Below are 25,939 nucleotides of genomic sequence, written 5' to 3'. Positions count from 1 at the left end.
GTTAGGCCGACAACATTAAAATACTTCTTACTGCTTCAATAATTTAACACTCTGAAAGAATGAGGACTATTACTTTTGATACTGAAGTACATTTTACTGTGAATACCAACCCTAACCCTACTTAAGTAAACTTTTGAATACAGAACTTTTACTTTTAATGAAGTATTGTTTCATTATAGGATTACTAAGTAAAGGATTTGAGTACCAAGTCAGGTTGTATCAGACCAGAAACGCAATGGATCGATCAGAGCAAACTAGCAGAGAACAGAGCAGAACTAAGTAAAGTGGAAAAAAATAAATATAGAGGAGAATACAGAACAAACAGCACCTCAAAGTGGAACAGAAAAGAGCTGAGTAGAATGAAACAAACCGCACAGAATAAAGATGAAACGCAAAACTACAACTTCGGCAAGCAAATGGCCGACTGAGCGCACAGGAATACATTCAAAAAGTAGCGAGTAGACTCCTCTGAATGTAATCTCCACTAATCTGTGGTGGACAGGCCGGACAGAGTAGAGGTCTAGGTGAGATAGCGCCTCGGCTCTAACGGAAACCCACAGGCCAGGGGCTGATAAGAGCTGTGAAGAACTGTCCGGCCCTCTCCAGCCACTACATGGAGGAGGTGATAGCATAGATCAGTAGACAGAAATTCTCAGAAAAGATGACACAGCACACTGGGAAAAGCACCAAGGCCTCCACCGAGGATCCTAATAAAAAGTGCGTGGGTAATTTTCTTTATAGTTTATTAGATTTCACATTATGCAGATCGGGCACATTCACAGATATTGTCCACGGGGGGGGGGATTTGAACATTTGCAACTTTGTTATGTTGTTTGTGAGCTAGAATGTGTTACATAAAGGATGCGATCAGGGGAAACAGGAAAAACTGGAAATTAGCATGTGAACAGAAGTCTGCCATTAGGAATGAGAGCTGCATCCAAACAAAATAAATAATAAAAAAGAAAAAAACCTTGAGAGCTTAAAATCATGAAAATTAATTTCCTTGAACTCACTAAGAACTTTTTATGTGGCCTGTGTGTGTGTGTGTGTATGTGTGTGTGTGTGGGGGGGGGCACTGAAACTCACAACACTTTATCAACATTTACATAAATCCTGCATTTCAAATCTCCACATGAAAGCTGCGTGCAAACAAAGTTCCAGCGGCTCTGCCATCCAAGGAAACAAGTGAATTCCATGTGTGTGTTTCTGTGTGTGAGTGTGTGTGTGCATATGTGAGTGCGCATACCACTTTAGTCAAGTTTGTTTTTCAAACAGACTATTAAAGGTTGGAGACAGACTTGGTCAAACAACGGCTATCTGGAGTGAACCCCATTAGCCCTCTAGCTCTGACAGAAGAGAGAGAGAGAGAGAGAGAGAGAGAGAGAAAGCATTTAGCGAGGTCACTTACCACATATGAATGACAAATTAGGGGGAAGAAAACGGTCACCGCGATGTGAAAAGCCTAAAAGATTAATGTGTGCCAACTAAGCCTTGTGCAAAACGTCCTGGGACCACCTGGGGCTTTTCAGGCATAAAGGAGGACTTAGCCTGTCAGTGTTATAGTCTATAGAAACGGAAAAAAAAAAACATCATTAGCCACCGATAATGACAAATTAAGACTAAAACGCTTGCTCTTCGGAGAAAGACTAACAAACCGATGAATGAACCTGAGCTTTCAAGACCTGAGATGAGTCTGCAAAGTCAGCCTGCCCATTCATTGTCAATGAAACATGCTTTTCTTGATGACAGTGCAGATGAAAAGCCTTTGTTCTTTAGTTCCTTGAGAGAGAGAGCAGAAAATATGTATAAATACAGATTATACATGACTATTGAAATTGGATTTGATGAATTGATGCATCTTCAGTTCAGGATTTTCCTTGCGCTGTAATCAATTTTACAACAGTTGTTATACACAACAGCAAAATGAAGTGTGGAAATGTGACAGATGCCAATCATAGCGAACAGATGAGAGACAGAGATATGAGCGAGAGAAGAGAGAGAGACGAGGGAAGGTCATTAGGTTCTTGTCACTTCCTCAAACATTTTATATCGCTGCATCATGACTGTCAACGTTGTCTTCGATACTGATCTGTAGCCAGTCTGAGGACTTGCGACTGTGCTTATCTGCTCGCTGTAGCTTAAGAATTGATTTGCACGTTTGATTTGTAGCCTATTTTGACATCACTGAACTCTCCTCTAGGGAATCATTGTGGAAATGCTGGATACAGTTCAATATACAAAGTATGATGACGTTTCCTAACCATAAACATTTTTAAAAAAAGTTGCAAATAGGTAAAACAAAAAAAGCTGCAAACGTAAAGGAGGTGACTGAAAGAAATGTGAAGGATGCCAAACCAATGTGAAGATGGAGAAGTCAGACGTTTCTTTCAATTTCAGTTTTTTATATGTGAACATTATCATTGTCATTATTATTATGAAAGGCATTTCAGAGGTGCACATACTGTGAGCATATTTGTTTTTGTTGCTATAATGATGTGTACCAACCTATTCTATACAATAAAAAAAGTTCAGATACTCAGATACAGATGCCTGTATAAGCTGAAGTCCTCTGATTTTGAAGCAGCACTGTCACTATGGTTTAAAAAGTTAATTGTGCAACACTATGTGTTTGTATCATATTTTAACATAGGGTTAGAGGTATTACAGAAATCTACCTGTTTTCCTTCACTGAAACGAACAGCAACAGCAATATTCAGCGGGAGTCTCTGCAGCCCTAATATGAATAACTTGCCTCAGTTGTAAAACAGCTGAGAGGGAGAATGCAGGAATGTGATGGGTGCCACTCATGGCTTACAGACAAGGCAGAGATAAGGAAAAGTCATGAGGGCTGTTGTTATCTTGAGAGAGAGCGAGAGAGAGAGAGAGAGAGGGTGGTAATTAATGTCACAAGTCTTTAATTTGGCCCCAAAGATAGTTGGTTCCTCAGTTCATCTGAGGCTCTCATTAACCAAAAGATAACTAGAGTTGCACTCGGAGAGCGCAGACCCCCGCCAAGGTTCGTGCTATTATTGCTTGTTCGTGAGTCGGATCCGGATCCGCTCCAAAATGTAATGGGTTCTTCCTTGGCCCATGCTACACCCTTCCACAAAGTTTCATGAAAATTGGGCCAGTAGTTTTTCCGTAATCCTGCTAACAGACAAACAAACAGACAAACAAACAAACAAACAAACGGCACCGAAAACATAACCTCCTTGGCGGAGGTAATACCAATTATTGTGGTCTGGAATATGATCAGTGTGTGTGTGTGTGTGTGTGTGTTTGTGTGTGAGAATGCGCTTGATAGCACTTGTGCACACTCAAACTCACTGGCCTGGTATGCCTGCATGCAAGTGTCTGCATTCGTGAGTGCGGGCCTGTATGTTTGTGTATAGGCATGCTTGGTCTGTGCATGTGTGTGTGTGTGTGTGTGTGTGTGTCTAGGTGGATCCTTGCTTGTGAGAAGGTAACACTATTTGTGTTTTCATTGAAAGAGGCCCTGTGGCTATTCAGGGCCTAAATCTCAAAATGGCTTCAATAACAGGCCCACATCTTCATGACAGCTATTTCAAAGGCCTGGCAGGTTTACTGTACTGCACACCACAATACACACTGACAGCACAACACAGGCACTGGAGAATGGGTTATGAAACGTCTTACCGCAGCAAAAAAACACGTTGGGAACGCCATCTCAAACGGACCGGCAGCTAAATGAAGCACCGTGAAAATTTGGACAATATGAAATTATGGCATGGTAAAAAAATCACATTAGAACAGCTGTGGCATCTGTTCAGAAATATATCAGAAAGATTTTTAGGTCCCGATTTCACAAAACGATGCAAGTAGCAGCTATGGACGAGTACGGATGTCAGCTCAGCTTTCACTTTGCCGCTATATTTACATATTTATATATTTATATTTACGTTTTCACTGTCGGTGCAGGCTGTTGTATCAACATCTGTTCAACGTGAAAATCTTCTGTGGGACCAGCTATGATCCATGTCACACAGAGTTGTGAACTGTGCACCAAAAATTCCTACTTACTTTTGGTAGATTTGATATATTTCTAATAGTGTACATCTAAAAAAAAAAAGGTTATTCCTCAGATGTTGACATGAGCAGTCAAAGATGAAGTGGGCAGAGTTGTGTAAAAATTTGCAACTTAGGTGTTAAGTTTACATTTTTACCAGTAAATGATAAAAAAAAACACAGTGAATTTTTTCTCTTCACTGTGACTTGACATAATGAATGACTGCTTACACTCAGCGACTGATTTTGTGTCCCTTGAAAAACAAGTAATATGCTCAGTCAGTTTCCAGTGATGTTTTGCAATGATGTTGCCTCTTAAATTTAATTAGATTTCTGTCAGACGCATCAAAAACGAGACATGAGAAAGATACATTTCCTCATTAATGGTTTGTGCCGTTGAATGCTACACACCTCCAATGATGACATAATATAATATGTTCTAATGCCAGCTGGCAATACCACAGGTAATACCACAATTAATCCATCTTTCAGTGTCATGTTCTGTGGCAAAGCCTTAACCTGTTTGTAAGCTCGTAGACAGTAGACTTTCATTTACCCAAACCACAGATTCCAAGAAAACCTATGCATCATGAGCCAAAGATGTGATAATGTTGGTGTGATTTGTGTGTTGGTACACCTCAGCCAAAAAGCATTTACTGTAAAATGCAAGTCCTTGATTGATCCTGAATGGCTCATAGATTTCTCTTGAATTGGTCCTGGATTTAAATGTGCATTTAAATGTTGAATGCTATTCTGCAAAAAATCTCAGCACCCAAATTCACTAATTTCTCTCTCTCTCGCTCCCTACTCCCACACACACTCGTCCCCTCTCCTCCCCGCCCCCTCCACTAATGAAGAGGACTCTCCTGGTCCCAGTCACTCATCCCCCCTCTGCTCTGTCTTTGTCTCTGGTGGGGCGGGTTGGGGGGGGGGGGGTAATTGCCCGAGCCTGCTCTGGAGAAAGCAGACCTCTTGTCTGGGGACACAAAACCGTCTCTCTGTGTGTGTGTCTGCAGCGCTGCAAGGTCAAAAGGACATGTGCCGTGTTCATGCGCGCGCGCACACACACACACACACACACACACACAGAGAGAGCCCTCTTCACTCATCCTCCAGCTCCCAACAATCTGCGGAGCTACCTGGGAAAGGTAATTATTTGCTCTCCGTCTGTCCTCCAGCTTTCAGACCACTCGGCTGCCGGGACTGAGAAGAAACAGATACAGAAAGATTGTATCACTTGTTTGAACCTTGCTGTCACTTCCATGTAGGTTAGATTACATTCTTTGTATATTTTCTATGGCATCTTAAAAGTTTCAGAAATGCAGGTGCAGAAACATGGCAGTAACAGATGTTGTGATTCTCTGTTTCTGTATTTTCATGTGGTGCCTAGCTGCGAGCACGCAATTTGTCTGACTCGGGTTAAAAGCGTACGTAGGAAAACATTTGTGTGGCAGGGTGGCCTAGTGTTAGCATGGGCAACCGGCCAATGAGCTGAACTCATACCTGCTTACACACTGTAAGCTGGTAACAGCCAAAACGTAGCATAAAATGTAGCATGAAAACCTTTTAGCTTCACAAAACATTTATTGAAGGCAGAGCTGCTCTGGAGGCAGAAATAATCTCATTGGTTGAATTAAACCTCAATGGGCGGAGCCAAAGAACCACACTTTTTCAGAGCACAAGCTAGTCAACTAGCGAACTAACGGCAAAATAGGAACTCGACATGCTAGCTAACTAGCTTACCTAGATAGCTACAGACTAGTATGGCTAGTTTGAATTTGAAGGTCAGCTAGGATTAGATAATTTGATAGGCTATAGGTTGCATTTTTTCAGCTATTAGCAGAGCGCTAGGCTTCATAATATTAGCTTCCTCCTCTCCCACCTTTTTCAGGCTTCAGTCTAACATTACTTACCCATTACTCTTTGGCTCCTCCCACTGAGGTTTACCTCAACCAATGAGATTATTTCTGCCTCCAGGGCAGCTCTATAACTAAAACTCCAATTACTGCAATGAAAATACTTATAATTTGTTTTCAAGTGTCAACATGCCATTGCGGCATTTACCATAAGAGTGACATGACGTCTTCCCAACGCATTATCAACAGTGTTGCAGTCAAGACTATCTCAATCGAGACCAAGACAAGACCAAGACCAAAGGTGATCGAGACCAAGACTAGACCAAGACAAATTAGGCCCAAGACGAGACCTAGATCAAGGAACACCGGTCTCGAGTCCAGCTACAACACTGATTATCAAAAGCATTAACACCCATATGTAGCACCCAAAAAATACCCAATGACAATCAACCATCATAAAAGCAACCGACAAACTTCACTTTCTTTGACAGCCTCTGTCTCAATTTTGTTTAACTGTTCAGGCTCTTTGGTTTCAATAAGAAGAAAGGTGTAATTTTGTTTCATCATCATAGTCACAGTCGCAGTCCACCTAAACCACCTGGATATGAAAGATACAGATAAGACTGTGTCAACAAACTTGTTGACCTCAGAGACCTCACGTCACCTTTCAGGTCTAGACTTGAAGAATGTCTCTCTCTCGCTCTCTCTCTCTCTCTCTCTCTCTCTCACACACACACACACATACACACACTGTCTTATTTTCACGCTCTTTTTTCTCTGTGAGATATTTTATTAAATAACATCATAAGTCTAAAGTCAAGGCTTTCATTCTCTCTCTCTCTCTCCTTTGTTCCCTTTACAAGGCTTTTGTCTTAAACTATTTAACTCTTATAACTCTAATTAATTAGACTTGTGGTAGATTATACTATAAGGAAGCTAGTGACACTGTGACTTAATATATTACCTACCTCAAAGGCTTGCGATGTGACATTAAACGGTCTGGAACGAATAGATAATGACTATAAATCCTTCAGTCATTCGTTTGTACTCACTTCAACTTATTCCCAGACAATAAAGACAAAACTCTGGCTTGACTACTTACTTGATTGTGTGCCATATTGTGCACTTACTGCTACAGGACAGTGTGGTTGGGTTTGCAGGATAGTTATGTAATGATGCATGAGAAGCACACTGGTAAAGTATCCAAAGACTTTTGCTGCAGGGCCACTTTCCAAGTGCGCTGGCAGCCCATACTGCAAAAAAATACATTTCACATATACATCAGATTATGGTTTGAGGTACGTTTCGAAATATGCAAAAGCTGTCCAAAAAACACATTTGTCTGCAAAATTCATTTTCTTCCTCCGTCCATAACAGCAAGTAAATCCAAAATGAGTTCTGGCCAAAACATATTTCAAATGAATGTCATCTACATTTGCTAATTATATTTTTGGCCATTTGGTGTATATTTTGGAACATGTCTCTAAACATTTTCTCAAGTATATGATCCACATGGGAGGGGTGTCAGCGTTATGGTGGTGACGCACAACTGATGTATTCCAGTGGAACCCAAAGGTGCCGATACTGTACCTTACCTATAGAGAAGACAATATAAGCACAGAACAGTACTTCATGTCTTGTCAAAACATCAGGGCCTGGTTTATTTCAATAACATAACTCTATCTAGATAGATGCATGGACTGCATGGGTGGCCCCAGTGGGAATTGAACTCCTAACCCTAGCATTGGATCCCATATTGACACAGAATACATAGCGTGTTGTGCACAATACATCACCCTTTGTCCTCGTGTTCACCCACGTTCTGCAGCCGTTCTTTCTTTAGCTTCTCCATGGCCCGTGACAGCAAGCACAGAGATGAGGTATTTCAGAAGGCGCTACGTCACCCGACATCCATCAAAGATGTTTGAATTTCTTCTGATTGCTACGCTTACGGCTTTCTTAAAAGTCTAACAGAGTAGATGAAGCATTGTCTCTTAAATCACGGGGGGGGGGGGGGGGGGGCTGACCTCAAAAATGGTTCACGGACGTGTTTTCTGGTCGGGTCCCCGTTTGGTCCGAGGGTTGAAAAAGGCTTCACGAATTTATGGGATAGGGGAACGGCGAGATGGGTAACGTGATACGCACGCATGCAGAAATGCACACCGTTTTCGCGTTAAATAACCGAAAATGTCACGCATCATATGTTTTCCTTACGCCACTTTCAAAAGCACAACAATAGGTGCGATCTCGTCCCATTGTCCCGCGTCTTTCTAGAGTATCGCGGCCCGCTTAGGGAAGTCGCCCAGAAGAAGAAAGATGAGCTAACTGGAGCAGCCAACATGGATGGAGGGCTATCACTTATTGCCCAAGAGCACAAGGATTGCTCCTGAACAGATCGTATGGACGTTATGCTGCAGCAGCAACCCTAAACCATCTTCCTATTTTAGCACACAGTGTTACTTTCCATTGCCTTTTTATCGACATACCTATTGTCAAGCCATTTTCTTTAAACAGCAACCCACTTGTAATGATATAAGCTGGCTATTCATGGCAAACAGTTGGACGAGTAAAAGGGGTATCAGGTCCGTGAGTAAACCTCTTGTGTTTCCTGGCCTATAAAATAGCATAGAATAGAATTGAATAGAATAGAATAGAATAGAATAGAATAGAATAGAATAGGCTAACAACAACTTTTCCCATCAGAGCCAGTCAGCTCCCTCGACCTCCTATAAACACAGCTGTCCTGCAGAAAGCCTTTATCTCCAGTTCCACTTTTTCTGACTGTAACTGACAGTGATGGCATGTTGTCTTATGGATGGGAAATGTTTCATACTGGCCAAGACAAATAACTGCCAGACATAGATATCAATTGGAAAATCACTTTTCTCAGTTTGTGAAAAATTTACTTTTTAGAAATGCATGGTTGGTCTGCAGGTCACTAATGATATTTTGGAGCGCTGGATTTACTAGCATTTCTTGTGCTGTCTGTGATCCCCTGATATGCTGTATATGAACTCATATGAACTCAAATGGGTTATAATGTGCTGAAAAATATGTAAATGTGAATAATGCAATTAAGCATACATGATGCTTTACATTTTATAATTCCCAAATTGCACATTTCTCTTCATTTTCTTCATTCTTCATAGTATTAACAGTCATCAATGTTGTTTTTTGATGTGCGTGAGTAAGCCATCATGGCAGAAACACACACACACACGCAAGTAGTCACAACAGGTGGAACAGGTACATGGCCCTTCAGGTAATGACTGGGCTGGTAGAAGGCACTGGGCAGATACTCAGCCTGTTCTTGGTTAATATGGAGAAAGAAGAGCTGAAACTGAGACTGGAAGAAGTGAAACCGGTTACTCTATTACGCCTCCAGTACACTTGTATAAAATGAAATGCCACATCAAGTAGAATAACGGCTGCTGGCCTTTAAAGTCTCCATTAAGTTGGAGTTTACTTTTGGTGTGTGAAGTTATTTGCCAAAGTATGACATACCGCAATAACACGGGCCAATAAAAAGCTTTTCTTGCAATAACATGTACTTGTACCCAAAATGGCACCAAACTTTGATCCTCTGCTCTTCCAGCAGATGCACTATGAAGTATCGACAACCCATTCTGCACAGTAACCTTTTGAAATAAGCCATATAGCTAACATAAAGTGCCTAGACAAAACTATGACACAAATGTTATAAAGTTTTTGCTTCCTAGAGTTTTTCTTTTTCTTTTTTTTCAAGCAACATAGTGCAATGAAATATATGGCCAAAAATATCAGCGCTAGTTGGGATTGTAATTGTTGCCTTTTGGACACTTTTGGGAAATACTGGAAACTATGGGAACATTACTTATTTCAATAGGATAACTTTCTAAATAGCTCTGACTGTGATGAATCCCTAAGTGATACTGATTGGAATATTTTCTGAAACTCATTGATTGTGTTTGACTGATCATGTCAATTGGATTTGCAAAGAAGGGAGGCAACCTATCTTGCGCAAGGTAGAGTAAATCAACAGCTCAAAGTAATTGAAAGGGTTATTAGTTAATGATGGACTGCTGAAACCTGGCCATACTGTAGCTATAGGTAGGTTTACATGTTGGCCTGCAATAAGAGAGTGCTATTAATATGGAGACTATGGAGACTGTCCCAGAACAATGTATGACCCTTACACAGGACCGAGTATCTACAGTATCTAATAGTTCTCTTTTTGTGTGTGTGCAGGTGTGTGTGTTGTGTGGAAGATGCATAATGTGTGGATGTGTCTTGCCTTCTTTATTTTAGAGTCAATCTCTCTCTCTCCCTCTCTCTCTCTCTCCAACAAAACAACAGAGTTTCTACTCAGTGGGTCATCATTACCATGCTAAGTGGATCTGGTCCTGATCACACACACACAAAACTAACACTGGCCAACATGCTGCTAAGGACCGCTAAGTATCTGTGATCCTGATCTCATTAGGCTAACGGCTAACTGCTAATGGCTTTATTAATGCTGAATGCTACTAAACCATTTAGCCACCATGAGCTGTCTGCTCTACCTGTAGGAGGAGGCTAAACCATTTATCACTGGTAGCCGCACACTACAGCACTAATGCCATTTTGCTTGATATACAGTACATTGGTATATCCACATGCAATAAAGTTGATTTACCCACTTTTTTTTTTTATAATTTTTGTCTCTGTATTTCAGTAAATATAAGATGCATTGACCTACAACATTACAGACAGAAAAATATATCATCAGTAAGTTATTTTACTATTATTTCACTATATTTCTGTGTTCCCAAACATGTTAATCTATTTTATTCTGGTCTTTCTACACTGTGTGTGTGTGTGTGTGTGTGTGTGTGTGTGTAGAGTTGTGAATGGATGGGATCATTATGTTATTTCATTAAATGTACAGTATATGTATCACTATATCTACTTTTTTATGTAGTTTATTCCATGTGGACTATTTGTGTATATTAACTAAATATAAATTGTGGTTTGATTGTGGAAAAGTGGTCCTAATAATAAACCTAACAAACTGAACTAAAGCCTAATAAATGCAACTAAATCCCATATATAGTACATCAACCTATATATGTATGCTGTCCAGTCCAGTCCGGTCAGATAGAAAGAGTATTTCTCCTCTGCAGACTATTTGACCCAGCAGGCACTCTGCCTCAGGAAGAGCAGGCTCATGTTTTCACTAGTCCTTTTTCCCATGATTCCTCTCAGCGGCTCCACCTCCTTTTGATATGTTCTCTCTAAAAAAGTAACTAGCCCTCGTCTCTCTGCTGCCTTTTTACTTTCTGTTTTTTCTTTTTTTTTTTTGCTCTAATCAGTCTGTTGCTTTTTCATGTCATGCAAGGCAGCGTATTTATCCTAGATAGCGGCTGGGTTTCCCCTCCCCTCACTTGGCCCGTGTGATGGAGGATAATTGGGGTGTGTGTGTGTGTGTGTGCCTGCCTACATGCATGTGTGTATGAGTCCCCATACTCCCCCGGGTAGATTGTAATTAATTCTTCCAAGTGGAGCTACTGTTTGGACAGGAACACAAACACAGTGTGTCCAGGACGTGTGTGTGTGTGCGTGTGTGTGTGTGTGTGTGTGTCTGAGTCAAAGAAAAAGGAGTAGGATATGATTGTGTGTGTGTGTGTGTGTGTGTGTGTGCATTTGCCTGTGCATGCCTGCACACATTTGCGCACATTTTCCAAGAACTGAGCCTTCCATCAAATCAGCACAACTGCATGTATACTGATTTAATGGAAGTGTACATTCTGATACATGTATACTTCATTTGATGCATTTGAAGGAAGTATCCACACTGATATACTGATCATGCAGAAGGAATAAAAAGCACAAATGAATGTTTTTTGCTTATATTGCTGGTTGTTTGGCACCGACTGGAGTTCCTATAGCTTTACCCACCTTCTTATTTACCACTGCATCACTGCATGTAAGTAAAATTAAGATGCAAAAGGGATGTCAGGCATTCAAGTTCTCGTGAAAACTCTGTGCTAAACATGCGAGCGGCTACGAAAGCGTGACCTGCCAAGAGGCTGAAGATGACTGACTCAGTAGGAAGTCATCCACAAAGGTGGAGCCCTTGATTTAGAGCGTGAGTCAGACTGTGGCAGCGAGTGGAAGGGAAAGAGAGGAGAAAGAGAGAGGAGGAGAAGAAGAGCCAGTTGGGTTGAGTCAGAGAGAGAGAAAGAGAGAGAAAGAGAGAGAGATAAGGGAGCGAGATAGACTTTAACAAGAGTATCTGAGTTGTCAGATGCTCTTTCATATTCATTTGTGAGCAGTACACACACTATACCGCAATTATTATATAATCGTTTCAACAAAATGGGAGGAGTTCTGAGAAGAAAACTGAGATTCAGATTCATATTGAAATGCAAGTCAACTTCTGCAGAAGGCTGCAAAACAAGTTGAGATAAGATGTTGAGACATTTCAAAGCAACTGTGCTTGGTGATTTATCTACATGTTAAAGTCACCAGTCAATATGATGGATCAGGCCTACAATGTGTGTGTAAGGATAGCACAAAATCACCTATTCCAAGGAAACAGATGGGGACGTTTGGACCGAGCGGCAACACAAACAATTCAGCAAAGACAAATAGCTTCTTTTTTTCTTTTTTATCTTTACTTGGAAAACAATTCAGTGTATCCAGGATGAGCTGCCTCGGCTTTGCTCTCCGTCCGTCTGCTCCACTGTAATCTTAAGTAATTGTGTTTGGAAAAACACTCGAGCCTTGAGACTTCCTTCCCTTTTTAGAAAAGAGAGTCACAAAAGGAGAAACTCGATGCCCAGGGGCGATTCTTTATCTTTATCTCTCCCTCTATTCTTGGCTAGCTGGTTCCTACATGACCTGAGTTTGATAATGCGCTTGATGAAACAAGATAGAGGAGCCGCTTTCTCTTCGGCAATTCTCATACCACGCATTTCCAGGGCTGTTTTGAACATTTTTTTAGTCATAAATAAATACCTGAGCACACATGCAGATTGACTGATCCCATTTGTCTCTCCTTTAAGAAAAAGAACTATGGCAGCCTAATCCTATAATACTTTTTTGAAGGATACTATACAAATATAACAGGAAAACCATCTGTCTCTATGGGAATATTACAATTATACCATAGATTATACCATAAAGTACAGTAAAGTCACTATAAACTCACTATTGAATACCACAGGGACACTATAAGTCCCTTTAGAAATACAATAGAAATATTATACTTATAACATATAGGAGATTGAAAAAACATAAAGTATGATAAGGTCACTATAAACTCATTATTGAGCACCACAGACTCACTATAAGTCCCTTTAGAAATATAATAGAAATATTATACTTATAACATATAGGAGATTGAAAAAACATAAAGTATGATAAGGTCACTATGAACTCACTATTGAGCACCACAGACTCACTATAAGTCCCTATATGAATATCATAGGAATATTATAGTGATACCATAGGAAATTGAAAAATGCCCTAAAGTACCTTAAGGTTGCTATAAACTCACTATTGAGCACCACAGACTCACTTTAAGTCCCTATATGAGTATTATAAGAATATTATAGGGATATTATAGTGATTTTTTTCCAGTCAGTGATGAGTGTTGGAACAGTTTCAAGCAGGACTTGCTGCATGACGCCAAAGGTGACTGCAGAGTGAAAGTAGAGGAAGCAAGTGTCCCGTGTTTTCCTCAGGAAGCGGAGTCCATTTCCACTTGGCTCGCGGACTCCGCCGGAATGTGATGTGCGTAAAGGGCCGCGCGCGGGTTAAAAATAACGGAGTATATAAAGGCAATGCGACGGGGGGACGCGCGGCACAGAGCTGCGCGCTGGAGGAGGACGCTGCCGTTCACGACACCTGCAGGCCCGTGGCATCATGGGAAGGAAGGAAAGAAAGAAAGAAAGAAAGAAAGAAAGAAAGAAAGAAAGAAAGAAAGAATGAAAGAAAGAAAATGCTACTCAATTTGCAGAAAAAAGTTTAGTCTATTAAACATGTATTTATTTATGTATTTATTTATTGGTATCTATCTATCTATCTATCTATCTATCTATCTATCTATCTATCTATCTATCTATCTATCTATCTATCTATCTATCTATCTATCCATCTTTATTGCCATTATTTGGGTTTATAAATCGAATCTAAATTGTCCCTAACGAAAACACAATAAATATTCCTACAGGACTTATAGTGTCTGTGGTGTATTTTTTCACAGTGACCTTATCGTACTTTACGGTATTATTTATCCTATTGTATCACTAATATTCCTATAATAATCCTATTGGAACTTTGCTGTTTTGCTGTGATATTCTAGTATTTTCCAGATTACTATAGAAAAAAATTCTATGACCGATTTTCTGGTCTTATTTTTCATATAGCTCATAGCCAAATAATAAATAAATCCAATCCATCTCCACTATTTATTGCCTCGTATAAACTTAATTTTTTTTCCCCCCCTCATCTAAAATTCTCCATCTGCTCTTATTCATCACACTGTCAACCCCCCCTCCCCCTCCCGTCCACCTGTACATTACCATAGTAATGACTACAAGGGAGCAGTGATGTTAGGTAAAGATCATTAAAGGCTCATTGTTGACATCCAGATTAACAGGTTGTTTCGATGGGCCCGGGGAATAAGCCGCCGCTTCACACGGTATGGGATCAAGGGATCAAATCGGGACAAATTAATGATGTGTCAGTCGAGATTAGGCTCAGTGATTGTGTGTGTGTGTGCGTTTTTGTCGCCTGCTGGAGAGGCTGGAGCGAAACTCTGCGAGACGTTTCACTTGCAAAATAATGTCTTTCGAGACAGAGCGCAGATAGTTTGGACTGAAATATTCTTGGAGTAAAACCACAACAAGCACACACTGGAGTTCTGGAATGACTCCCTCGCCCAGGTTTAGTGTCGCCCCCTATATCTGCCTCGAGGGAAATCTGTAGTTTCCCACGAGGGGAGAGATCATGAGATAACTGCTCCGATTGAAGTGTAACTTTGCACTGGGACTGACAACAAATACTTCACACAGTATCCTATATGTCTTTCTCTCTGATAAATAAGGTCTATTGATATTAAAGTGTTTCATCCACTAAAATAAAGTGGAAAAAAATGTCGCACAAGTTTTTGCACTTCTGTATTTTGAACGATATGTCCTTGTTTTTTTCATGGCTAGTACTGTATGTTATATGTTATTGTATATGTTGTATGCTTTCTTGAAATAAAATGACTTGAAGTTAAAATATATATTTTCTTGCAGAGCAAGATGCAGAGCAATGCTCAAATCGCATCTAAATTCAGATCATACCTTTATAAAAAAACAAAATACACATTTCTTTGTTTATTTGTTTATGGATTTGTTTATTTATTTCCAAATAATGTGTTGCTTTGCCTTTCCATTTATTTATTCATTTGTGAATTTAACACAAACTAACCCTAACCCTAAATGAATAGACATTCGTTTCCAACATATTTGCTTGTTTGCCTTTCCATTATATTATATTATTATATTGTGGATGGATATATGGATGAATGATGACACTATGTTTTGGTCATACTTTGTGTCGCAGTATACCTGTGCCGTTTTATTTGTTTGTTTCTCCTGTTGGCTGCGGGCAGGCGGTGTGTGTGTGTGTATGTGTGTGTGTGGTGGAGGGGTTGTTAAAGCCACGCCTCCCCAGCAGGAGAATAAGAGCTATAAGAGGCTCCGTCAGCACCGGTCGATACTCACATCCTGAATCCTGGAGCGCACCTGATCAGTCCGCGTTACCCATCAGGCCATCTATGGACAGAGAAGACACTCTCTGTCTGCGTGCACGGCTTTAAATTCCTATTTCTGCTTTAAAAAACAAAACAAAAAGGGTCGACATGGCTGTGGCTGACGCAGTGCTGCCTGCCATCACTTCGTTCCCCAACATGCAACCGATGGAGGAGAAACAGTCTCAAATTGTCAATGTAAGTAGTGGAATGTCAGCTGTTCGGCTTTTTTCTTGGTAGTGAGAGATTATTTTGAAGGAAACACTAGGAGCAAATCTGGTTGAATATTGGGTGTTTGTTGTGATTCTCTTTTCTTTTAAAGGTTTGAAAATTGTAGAAAAAGTTTCATGTCTTATTCTGAAGCAGTGGAAACAGGCTAGGGTTTACCACGTAACTGCATTTGCGTCCACACCATCGCAGTACAGGTGTCAAGGGTCGCAACTGAGTCAAAATTCGATCTTGTAGTTTTTATCATGATAGGCTTTTGGAGAGGAGAGCATGAGCAAAATTGCTATAAATGTATTTGGAAGGCAAATCTTAAAGAATCACATCAGGGAGCATTCAGGAGCAAAGTTCGCTGTGTTCGTCCGAGAGAAATATTTTGTTATGACACGTCTACTAATTGATCACAATGGCCATGAAGGTTAGACTAGGCCTATATGCCAGTTTTGAAGTTTGGTGGCAAATGGTTAAGATTAAGCTTAATGAATTCATGACCCCTGGAGGTTTGGGCTTATTTTAACGTTTCTCTTTGCTCCTCTCTGTAGCTGTGGAAGGTGGATGAGTGTGAAAGCGGCGCCGCGACAGGTGGCGGAGACATGAACCCGCTCATTGAAGTGGAGTTCAGCATCGTCCAGTCTCCCGCTCTGCCTCCCAGCAGCAAAGACGACGACGAGCTGAGCAAATTCCTGGACCTGGAATTCATTCTGTCCAACACCATCGGCACCGAGGGTGTCAACAGCGACAACGGTAATAATTCGCCTTCACCGCAGCAGCAGCAGCAGCAGCAGTGCGCTTATTCACTACCGGAGTCGCCGGAGAGCTGCAGCGGTCACTCGGTGCCAGACGGCGCCGACGCGCCCCCTCCTCACCTCCCCGCGCAGGGTTACCACGGTACCGGGAGCTTCACGGGCTCAAGCCCCGTCCGCAGCCTCATGGCGGAGCTGCTCACGCCGGAGATAAACTACCCGGGGGAGAGTTTACCGGACAGCGCCGGCAAGACGAGAGACGCGCGGGAGTACACCGAACTGCGAGCTTTGAACCCGGTCGCCCCCGCACACCTCCAGGTGGCCACATCTCCATCCTCGCTTGGATACAAAATCAAAACGGAGTCTGCGGGGCAGTCTTGCATGCTGGCTGGTGCGGGCGGGGACTTTATGGGACAGATGTACGATCAGAAACACCAGATGCGCCCCGTGCACCCGGCAGCTTTTACGCACCGCCAAACCACCGTCCCCGCTGCAGTACCGGGGTTCGGTGCGCACTCCATGCAGCACGCTGCGCCTCAGGGACGCACGGACTGCCATGTGGCGCAAATGAACTCTGCTATGAGCTCTCATCATCACCACCACCATCCTCCTAATCATCATCACCATCATCATCTCCAAAACCAGTACATGAACGCGCCCTATCCGCCGCATTACGCGCCCCAGTTGCACGGACAGTATAACATGTACAGGGAGCCCGTGCGCGTGCACCAGCAGCATCATCCGTCATCCGTGCAGGGGATGATGCTCACTCCGCCCTCGTCGCCGTCGCTGCTGGAGTTTTACGCGCAGGAGGACGGCGGAGGCGTCAAGCAGAAGCGAGGGCGCAGGTCTTGGGCCAGGAAGCGCGCCGCGACGCACAGCTGCGAGTTCCCCGGCTGCGGGAAAACCTACACGAAGAGCTCCCACCTCAAAGCCCACATGAGAACACACACAGGTAAGCTTGGAAAACGCTGATGCAGGTGTCATATTATATATTGGTGACATCATATTTTGGATGTCATATCTCTGATGTCATTGTTTGATGACTTAATTTTCACCGTTTACGCATAGCATCCTCTAATGACATTCCCTCTCTTCTCTCTCTAGGTGAAAAGCCCTACCACTGCAACTGGGAAGGCTGTGGCTGGAAATTCGCCAGGTCCGACGAGCTGACGCGTCACTTCCGCAAGCACACCGGACACCGGCCCTTCCAGTGCCACCTGTGCGAACGCGCATTCTCCCGCTCCGACCACCTAGCTCTTCACATGAAGAGGCACATGTAGGGATCAATGGACTCGGACACTTGGACACTATCATGGGATCATGCCATCATTTAATGACAAATCACTGCAATATTCCTATAACATAACAATCCTATATGGACTTATGTTTACAGTGACTTCACTCTCACAGTGTACAACTATTGAACATAGCCAAGATAGTATGCAAATTTGTATGGAAGGGCAAAATTACAACTAAATGACAGATTTATCTACAGGCTTTTGAATCCCTTGGTGGGACTCCAGGGAATGTGCAACATTTGCTGGTGTTTTTTGTAAATATTTGTGCATATGTGAATCATTTTGGCTAAATTATAGTAGTTCAGTATTTAAGACATTTTCTCGCTCTGTCTTATAAGTTATTGATTGTCAGTAAGTGCCTTGATAGGATGGCAGATTTGCTCTCTCAAAGGAAACACTAACTGTGGGCAGGACCCAGTATTTTTGTACATATGTAAATTATATTTTTATGTTTACATTTTTTCTTATAACTTTGATACTACTCAAATCAGGTCAGGGTTTTTATTGGCAAAAAAAATGTATTCTATTTTCTCCAGGTTGTTAGTGCACACCAATGCTAGAGACAGATTTAAGTGATGTAGGCTACATTTCAAACTTTTTCAAGTGGATTGGATTTTGTGAAGGCTTGCTTGAGAAATGCTCTCAATTCAGGTACTAAAACTCTGCCTTTCAATATTTCATGTCATGTTTAATGCCATTCAAACTTAAGGAAGCCAAGCATCAGGTTTAGGGTCAGTCCACCCTCACTTCAGAATGTTTTCTATACAAAAAAAAACACTTATTTCTTTATAAACCGATATGTAATTTGCTTTTGTTCGAAGGAGGAAAATCCACTTTGTGGTGTTGGTTGAATGTGACCCAGACTCTGCAGTCGGTGGCTGAACTATGCTATCGATGCTTTACTTGAAACAGACTTCTGACCAACTCAGATGTATCATACTACAAGAGTGCAATTGTTTTTGACTGCTTTTCAATTATGCAAATGTTGATTGGTATAACTGTACCAATATGAAGTGCTAAAGGGCTCAAATTATTCTCTGAAAATAAAATGACTTCAAAATATGTCTGTTGTATTGCATATTTTCCATTCAAGTACATCCAAGTCTAGATTTGAATTGTTTGCCATTTTATCATTTAATAGCTTTAATAGCATTTAATAACAGTTAATCAGTTAATAGCTTTTCTTCTGTAGACTAAACATGACTTTATATTACATCATGCATATCAGATACAACCCTTTGTTTGTATTATTGGGCACAAATCATAAAGGGAGAGTAATGGTGACAGTCTAGATATGAGCTGAGGACCCAAAACAATAGATGGGACGTATTTAGTTCAAAAGGCGGCAACCACTATCCTACACAATGGCCAGTAGTTTCCTGCTACTGCATGATAACATCATGTATGACCTTGCAAGACATCCAGTAAACACAGACTAAAGAGATTTAGCCTATGTGCGTTCATCAAAATGAATCTTAACAAACTGAAAACGTAAAACAAAGCACTACTTTTTTCTTATGAGTTGCACGGCCAAACCTCAACTCACAAGGAGAAAGATTTGCTTAATTCTCAAGAAAAGACAATGAAATACAGAGTGCAGGACGACACGAAGGCTGAGAACCACTGATCTAAGAGTGGTTGCAGTGTAATTTGTTTCATCTTGGTTGCTCATGTGTAGTATAGACATCAGTGATATTCATAACAGGGATCAGTCATCTATCCAAAATCCTCTTTTCTTCTTCTGTGAAGTTCTGCTTGCTCCGAATTCCACAATTCCAACATTTTATAGAACAAAAGCACCTATAAAGTGTGAGAATCTGTTCCAATTGCAGTTTAGATATGAATGTATCTGTACAACAAGCTATAAGTACAGGACAAGTGTCTTGGCTGTTTAGCATTCGAGGATCTAATAAAATATTGATTGCCATAATGCCATTATGACCATTTGTGTGGTGCCTCCAGTCAGGTGCCATCCGTGCTTCGTCACTCCTCTTATGAAACGCTGCCCTCTAGTGTTCATTCATATAATCACATCCGCTGTAGCTGGTAGGCTGTTGTGCTTGTGCTTGACATTGGGTCCACTCCCAGTAAATGCATATGAGTGTTTTATTAGTTTAAAATTCCCTGGTTTAACAGTACTATAATAAATACCAGCCATATACAATCAGTGGCAGTCAATGACATGGGCAGTAATGTTCTGGATTTCCTCTGCAGGTCCTGAAACCTCATCCCTAGGCTCTAAAGGTCTTCAATAGATTTAGATTTGACAATAGACAATTCAGTTTTAGTGGTCTGTTAGGTGTTTTCTTCTGTTGAGGAACCTGAAGTGCAGGACATGTTTTTGTTGGGCCTCAAGTGGTTTTCATTTTCGCTTTCATTTCATTGGCAAAATTGGCCCTTTAATTTTTTTTCTAAAACCCACTGAGCTATTTACATTGCTTAGATGTCTAAAGAGGCTAAAATTAGACTAGGCCTACATACGGGTAAAAGTGAAAGTTTAGTAGACCTCTATGCATCTGGGCTGTATGAAAAAATAAAGTTTTATCTTACATATGTGGACTTCTCTGGTGTATATTTGTGATATTTTCAGAAGTTTATTAAACTGCTGCTATACATAGCCAAAAAATCCAATCTATCTGCCATTTCAGAGTCTTGTAGGGTTTCAGTGTCTTAATCTTTAGCAGGCTGATCATCAGTGTCTGATGCATCCAGATCAGAATAGGAGGGAAGACACACAAGAAAAACAGACTTGACCATGAGAAATATTAGCTCACACAATAGCCTACATGAAATAGAGGCCCAAAGAAAAATGTTGAGAATAAATGTATCTTAGAATATATCTTGTAGAAAGTTAAATATAGCCTGTCATTAGGTTTGTTGGAGGTGACTGCAGGCAGGTAGTTGCTGTGAACCGCTGTGTTGGTGTTATAGAGAGAACTACTGCTGACATCTACTGACATCTAGTGGTGGAGCAACTACACCTACAGCTAATTTGGATTCTTTTTCTAGCTCTACATAATTCAGTTGACTCTGTTTTTCTGTGATTATTTCAGCTTTCTCTGCAGAACTCACAACTGTGAAATCACAGGGTTCTTGAGGGCCCCACTGATATATTTGGGTCCTGATAGTAGCTCTATAGTCTCTGGCTCTACCATACAATTACAATCACAGTTATTATTTGTTCTCTTCCTTGCCTCATATAAATTCATGCTGATCTGTCACATAGCCTAGCCAGGCATTAGTATAGGGCACACCAGCTATAGCACTGTCTTTTCACATCATAGACTCAGCTTCCCCTTATATCTGTAAAATTAACAAGGCGAACCATCAAACAATGTGCTGCTGCGCAAATGCCTATGAAGCTCATTTAAGTCTTGTTTCTTGTCTTGATTTCAAGGGAATCCACCCTGAGCCTCATGGTGCACAAACCACAAACTGTGGGCAAGAATGGAGTGTGATGGTATTGATACAGTTGCCAAAAAATAAATAAATAATAGTAGCTTGATATAAGCGCACAAATGAACAAAAGCGCATAAGTGAGCAAGGCTACACACAGGTAAGGCCACTTGCAGGTCACTGGGTTTGTGGTCCAGCATATATGGATGGGTCACATTATTCAGCATTATCTAGATGTCCTGTAGGCTATGAGAGTAGGTTTGAGATGTTGGACACATTAGTGCTAGCAGGAGTGCCCAGCCCAGAAAGACTGTTTGAATCTTCTTTTCTCAGAGCCATCTTGTCCAATAACTATTTTCTTCCTTTTGATGCCATGTAGAATGAAATAAATGTGACTGTGAGCGATGGTGTGTGGGAATATTGTGCTGCGGTCGGTGTGGGGCTGGTTTCCTCTAACCATGAAATGCCTCTCAAATACCTGACCTGCAACAGAATAATGCCACCATTATTGTTTTAGTGATTGCCTCAGTCCTTATCTGTTCCTCCATACCACATACACAAACTTGCAGACTGAGATTAGCCTTAACTTGTAAGCAACATTTAGAGGAAACTAATTTGCAAAAAATGCACAAACTTTAAGTGTCTCACAATTTTGAATATAAACAACATAGAAAAAAATATTTTGCATTTTGGACAAGTCAAAACTGATTGTGTCAGTAACCTGGGTAAAGTTTGGAAAACTGGTAAAGTTGAAATGCTGTAAAAAAGAAAGTGAAAATGGACAAAGTTCTACTTTAAAAGTTTCCACTAGGCGGGGTTTCCTGAAACCTTAGGGATGTGGGTCTGTCTTCTCATCATCTTCCCAGGGCACTGATGTACATTCTGTTTATGCAGATCAGATTGATATCCCAGAAAATATGAGACTCTTAACTGTTTTATACATTGCATAACATTTCATTTTCCTTTCACTACTAAGCACGAAATATTTGGGTAAGTTTTATGAATAAGCCTCCATGTGCTTTGGAGGATTGGCCAGTTGGTCAACTTATCTCTAAAGTGATGGGAACATAGACACCAAAATCATCCACATGTCCCTAGTAGATCATTTGCTCCATGCTAACACTGTGTTAGCATGGACACTGTGTTGAGTGATAGTAGGCAATATCTCAAAAGTGAGAAAATGAGAACTTGTAGTAACTCTAAAGCTAAACGGTAAGTAATCCAAATGATATGCAGCCAAGTCTGGCAGTTTTGTGTAGGAGATTGGTAAAGTTTATGATATAAATTATGATAATAATGAAAATAATGTAACATGTTGAACTACCAGGCACTACTTTCCCTGTTTCCACAGGAGGTAAACATGGTGGGTGATGGGAGACTGTGTACAGCTAAAAATCACTACACAGCGGATGAATCTGTGGTTGCTTACCTGAAATAGTTCAAACAACAATAAACCTCAATATAACATCAGTTATATTGAGTTAATGATGTTTCATTCTTAAAATTTATAAATTTACATGCCATATAATTTAAATAAAGAAAAAAAGAAAAGAAAGTTCAGTCTTCTTTCTTTAGATAACACTAGTCGCCTACTATCACTCAACATAGTGTATGCTAAAGTGTTAGCATGGAGCACCAGAGCTAATGATCTACCGGGGACACATGAATGATTTTGGAGTCTATGTTCTCAGGTTGGCAACTTTACAACACACTTGTGATGATCATTTTTTCTACTTCAGATGATGGTGGGAGGATTGCCTCTCTCACCACCTCTTCTTCTTATGCCTTTGTAATTGTTCCCAGAGGATGTCGGTTGGTTTAAGATGTTACATGCAGGTTTTTTTTGTAATCAGTACATCCTTGAGATGACACATTCTACTACAAAAATATATATTAAAAAATATATATATATATATGTATATATATGAAATGAGCACACTGAAATAGAGCAGCGCAAGTAAAGGCTTGGAGTGGTGGATGGATCTGTCCTCTTGCCTTTAACACCTGTGACCTGGGTTCAATTAAATGTAAAAATTAAAGTTAAAGTTACACCAAGACCTTTTCTACTGTGAATGAAGTTTGAACTTTTTGAGAAAGTTTTTCTTATTTAAAGTCTGACCAAAATCGTAACCCTAATCTCTAACCAAAATTTTAGTTTCCTAACTTTAACCCTGACCTCAACTAAAGTTGTTTTATTTGCCTACCCTTAACCATTAGCTAACCTTTTCATATGACAAACAGGTGAACGTGGTGTGCTCAGCTGGTGCTCTTGTAACATCCTTTCATGGTTGAGGAATGTAATCTTCACATAATTTGTGACCACAACATGTAATCATCACTTCAGAGTTCGTGCTCATTTCATAAAATGTTACGAGACTGTGTTGATCAAATGATCGCTATTAGTAGGCTTGCAAATAAATAATATGAAATATGCCATTAAAAGTCATTGGTCTATTGATTGATTGATTGATTGAAATTTATTTATTGATCATTAAAATACAAGTGGCCCCTCTAGCCAGGGATGCCCCAGATACAGAAATCATCAAAAGGATAAAAACACAATAAAGCCCGAAGGCTTATTTCCACTGTGGTCCTTTTTGGGGGGGGGGGAGGGGGGGGGGGGGGGGGGAGGAGGGTGTTGAAGGGGCATCATGAAAAGGCAGCCAGCGGGCTGCTAGCAGCTTCTAAACATACATCATTTGAAAAATACCTGGAACATCATCCTGATAAATATTCAATCACAAATCTTCCAATCACAATAGGCTTACAATATACAATATACAACAAAACTAATCCATACAATCATAACAATATACAATGCAGATAATGTGCTGTACCTAGAATATCAACCTAGTAACTACTGTTCCATGCTGCTCATTTAAGAGGGCAGACAGCCGCTCAGCCATTTTTTCAATGAGGACTTGAAGCTAACTACAGAGTCTATCACATTACATGTTAATTATAGGTCTCTTTTACTAGACACCATTACTTATAAATTTATAGGGGATGATAGATTAGCATTCCGCCTGGTTGTAGAATACTAAGCTATCATGGCTGTGTGTGTGTGTGTGTGTTGTCAAGGAGGCAAAACTATGGGTGTCCCTGTAGCTTTGTTTACCAAACCCAAGGGATTCTGGGTTTTGCCAACTGTCACTAGGTCAAAAGCCAAACTCCACACTTGATGCTTCTGGTCACCCTGCAACCAAGAGAATGCTTTAAATTATAGTGTCTCCATGTCTATAATTGTAATGTAATTAGACAGAAGCAAAAAATGATGAATGAAACTAACACTGGGTGGATCAAGTACATAAATCAGGAAAAAATCAGCTTTAAATGCTTTAATTTTGAAAAATCACTAATCACTAACTGAAGCAGAGGAGGCAGGTTGATGGAAAGTGGATACACCAAAAAAAGTAAATTACAGCAATTAATCACGCATTGAACATCACAGTTTGATTATATGTAACAGTGTGAGAAAAGTGGATTTTTCCCTTAAGTTAAGTGACACAAATAGGCTCCTGTGGCATGGGGAAGATACCAGTGGGCAGCGCAACCAGACAGTGGAACTTCAGTGGAAGGTACTTTTTTGGTGAATGAGCAGAGGGAGAGTACGGGGAAGTACAGGTCTCTGATGGATCGCTGCCAGGTATTTGAGCTGATCAGCTGCCAGTCACTCATCTGGTGGCCCCTCCTTTCACTTGTGTGCCACAATCATCCTTGTTTTAATGCTACGCAGTGTGAGGCAGGGGCGTAAGAGGTTCACAAGAGGCCCGGGGGCAAGAATTGCTATGGGGCCCCCTATTCCAGCTTGCCCCCCATACCTCAACCTCGCCAATTACACTTTGATGGTTGAAACTGCATGTTTATTCAATGACAAAAAAGACCTGTGATACATAGCTTGAGATTGCAAAACACTACAGATGATTCACAAACTACACTTGTCCCTAATTCACATCGGTATGCCAGAAACCCATTTTGTATTTAGAGTGCCTGTGATGGGAATAATTAAAGGAATTCCTGAATTCTTGGTACAGTCGATATTTCATCCAAGAGCACCAAATCTACCAGGGCAATTTCTGGAGCATAAAAAAGTATTGCTCCAATAAATCTGGAGAGCATTCTGACCTGTTTGAGTGCAAATTCCCATAGAAGTAATTTTGGCTTGCATCATCTCGTCTTGAAGTCAAGTCAAGTCCGCTACTACTACACCTCCAACGCCTCCAACTATAATAATAAAAGTAATAATTTTATTTCAGTCTGGTTGTGCAGTATTATTTTCCAAAATAGCCTCAACATTTCCCATGAGGACAGCACTTCTAAGCACATTTTATGCCATAAGCACAATAAACCAACCTGATTCCCAACATCAGAGCATGTGTTTTCCTTGTTCTCACAGTGTTTTATGTGCTTGTTCTTGGTGTGTTTGATGTTTTAAATGTGCCGCTACACGTCTTATCTGTCACTGTGAAAAATGCCACCTGTCTGGTGCCTCTGATGTTCATTTACAAACCTACTATCTTTCTTTGTTTAGACTTCTTCCACTAATAGCAATATCTCACATCAAAGTATGACTGCATACTCATGGTAATGATAAAGACAAAGTAAGGTAAGCTTGAGGACAGTGTTATG

General features: G+C 40.7%; 1 protein-coding gene across 1 annotated transcript; it reads left to right on the top strand.

Annotated features, from left to right (window-relative positions):
- Positions 1 to 15,629: 15,629 nt before the first annotated feature.
- Positions 15,630 to 18,652, top strand: klf17 (Kruppel like factor 17). Its single transcript, XM_071537400.1, has 3 exons — positions 15,630 to 15,843; positions 16,413 to 17,568; positions 17,721 to 18,652. The coding sequence occupies exons 1-3, from the start codon at positions 15,757 to 15,759 to the stop codon at positions 17,894 to 17,896; spliced, it is 1,419 nt and encodes a 472-aa protein (XP_071393501.1). The 5' UTR covers positions 15,630 to 15,756; the 3' UTR covers positions 17,897 to 18,652.
- Positions 18,653 to 25,939: the final 7,287 nt, after the last annotated feature.

This window comes from Centroberyx affinis, unplaced genomic scaffold (genome assembly GCF_046629955.1).
Source record: "Centroberyx affinis isolate AG114_WGS23_722 - 3 ecotype Tasmania unplaced genomic scaffold, CSIRO-AGI_Caff_v1 ptg003040l_1, whole genome shotgun sequence".
Taxonomy (NCBI): domain Eukaryota; kingdom Metazoa; phylum Chordata; class Actinopteri; order Beryciformes; family Berycidae; genus Centroberyx; species Centroberyx affinis.
This window is presented reverse-complemented; position numbering and strand designations above follow the sequence as displayed.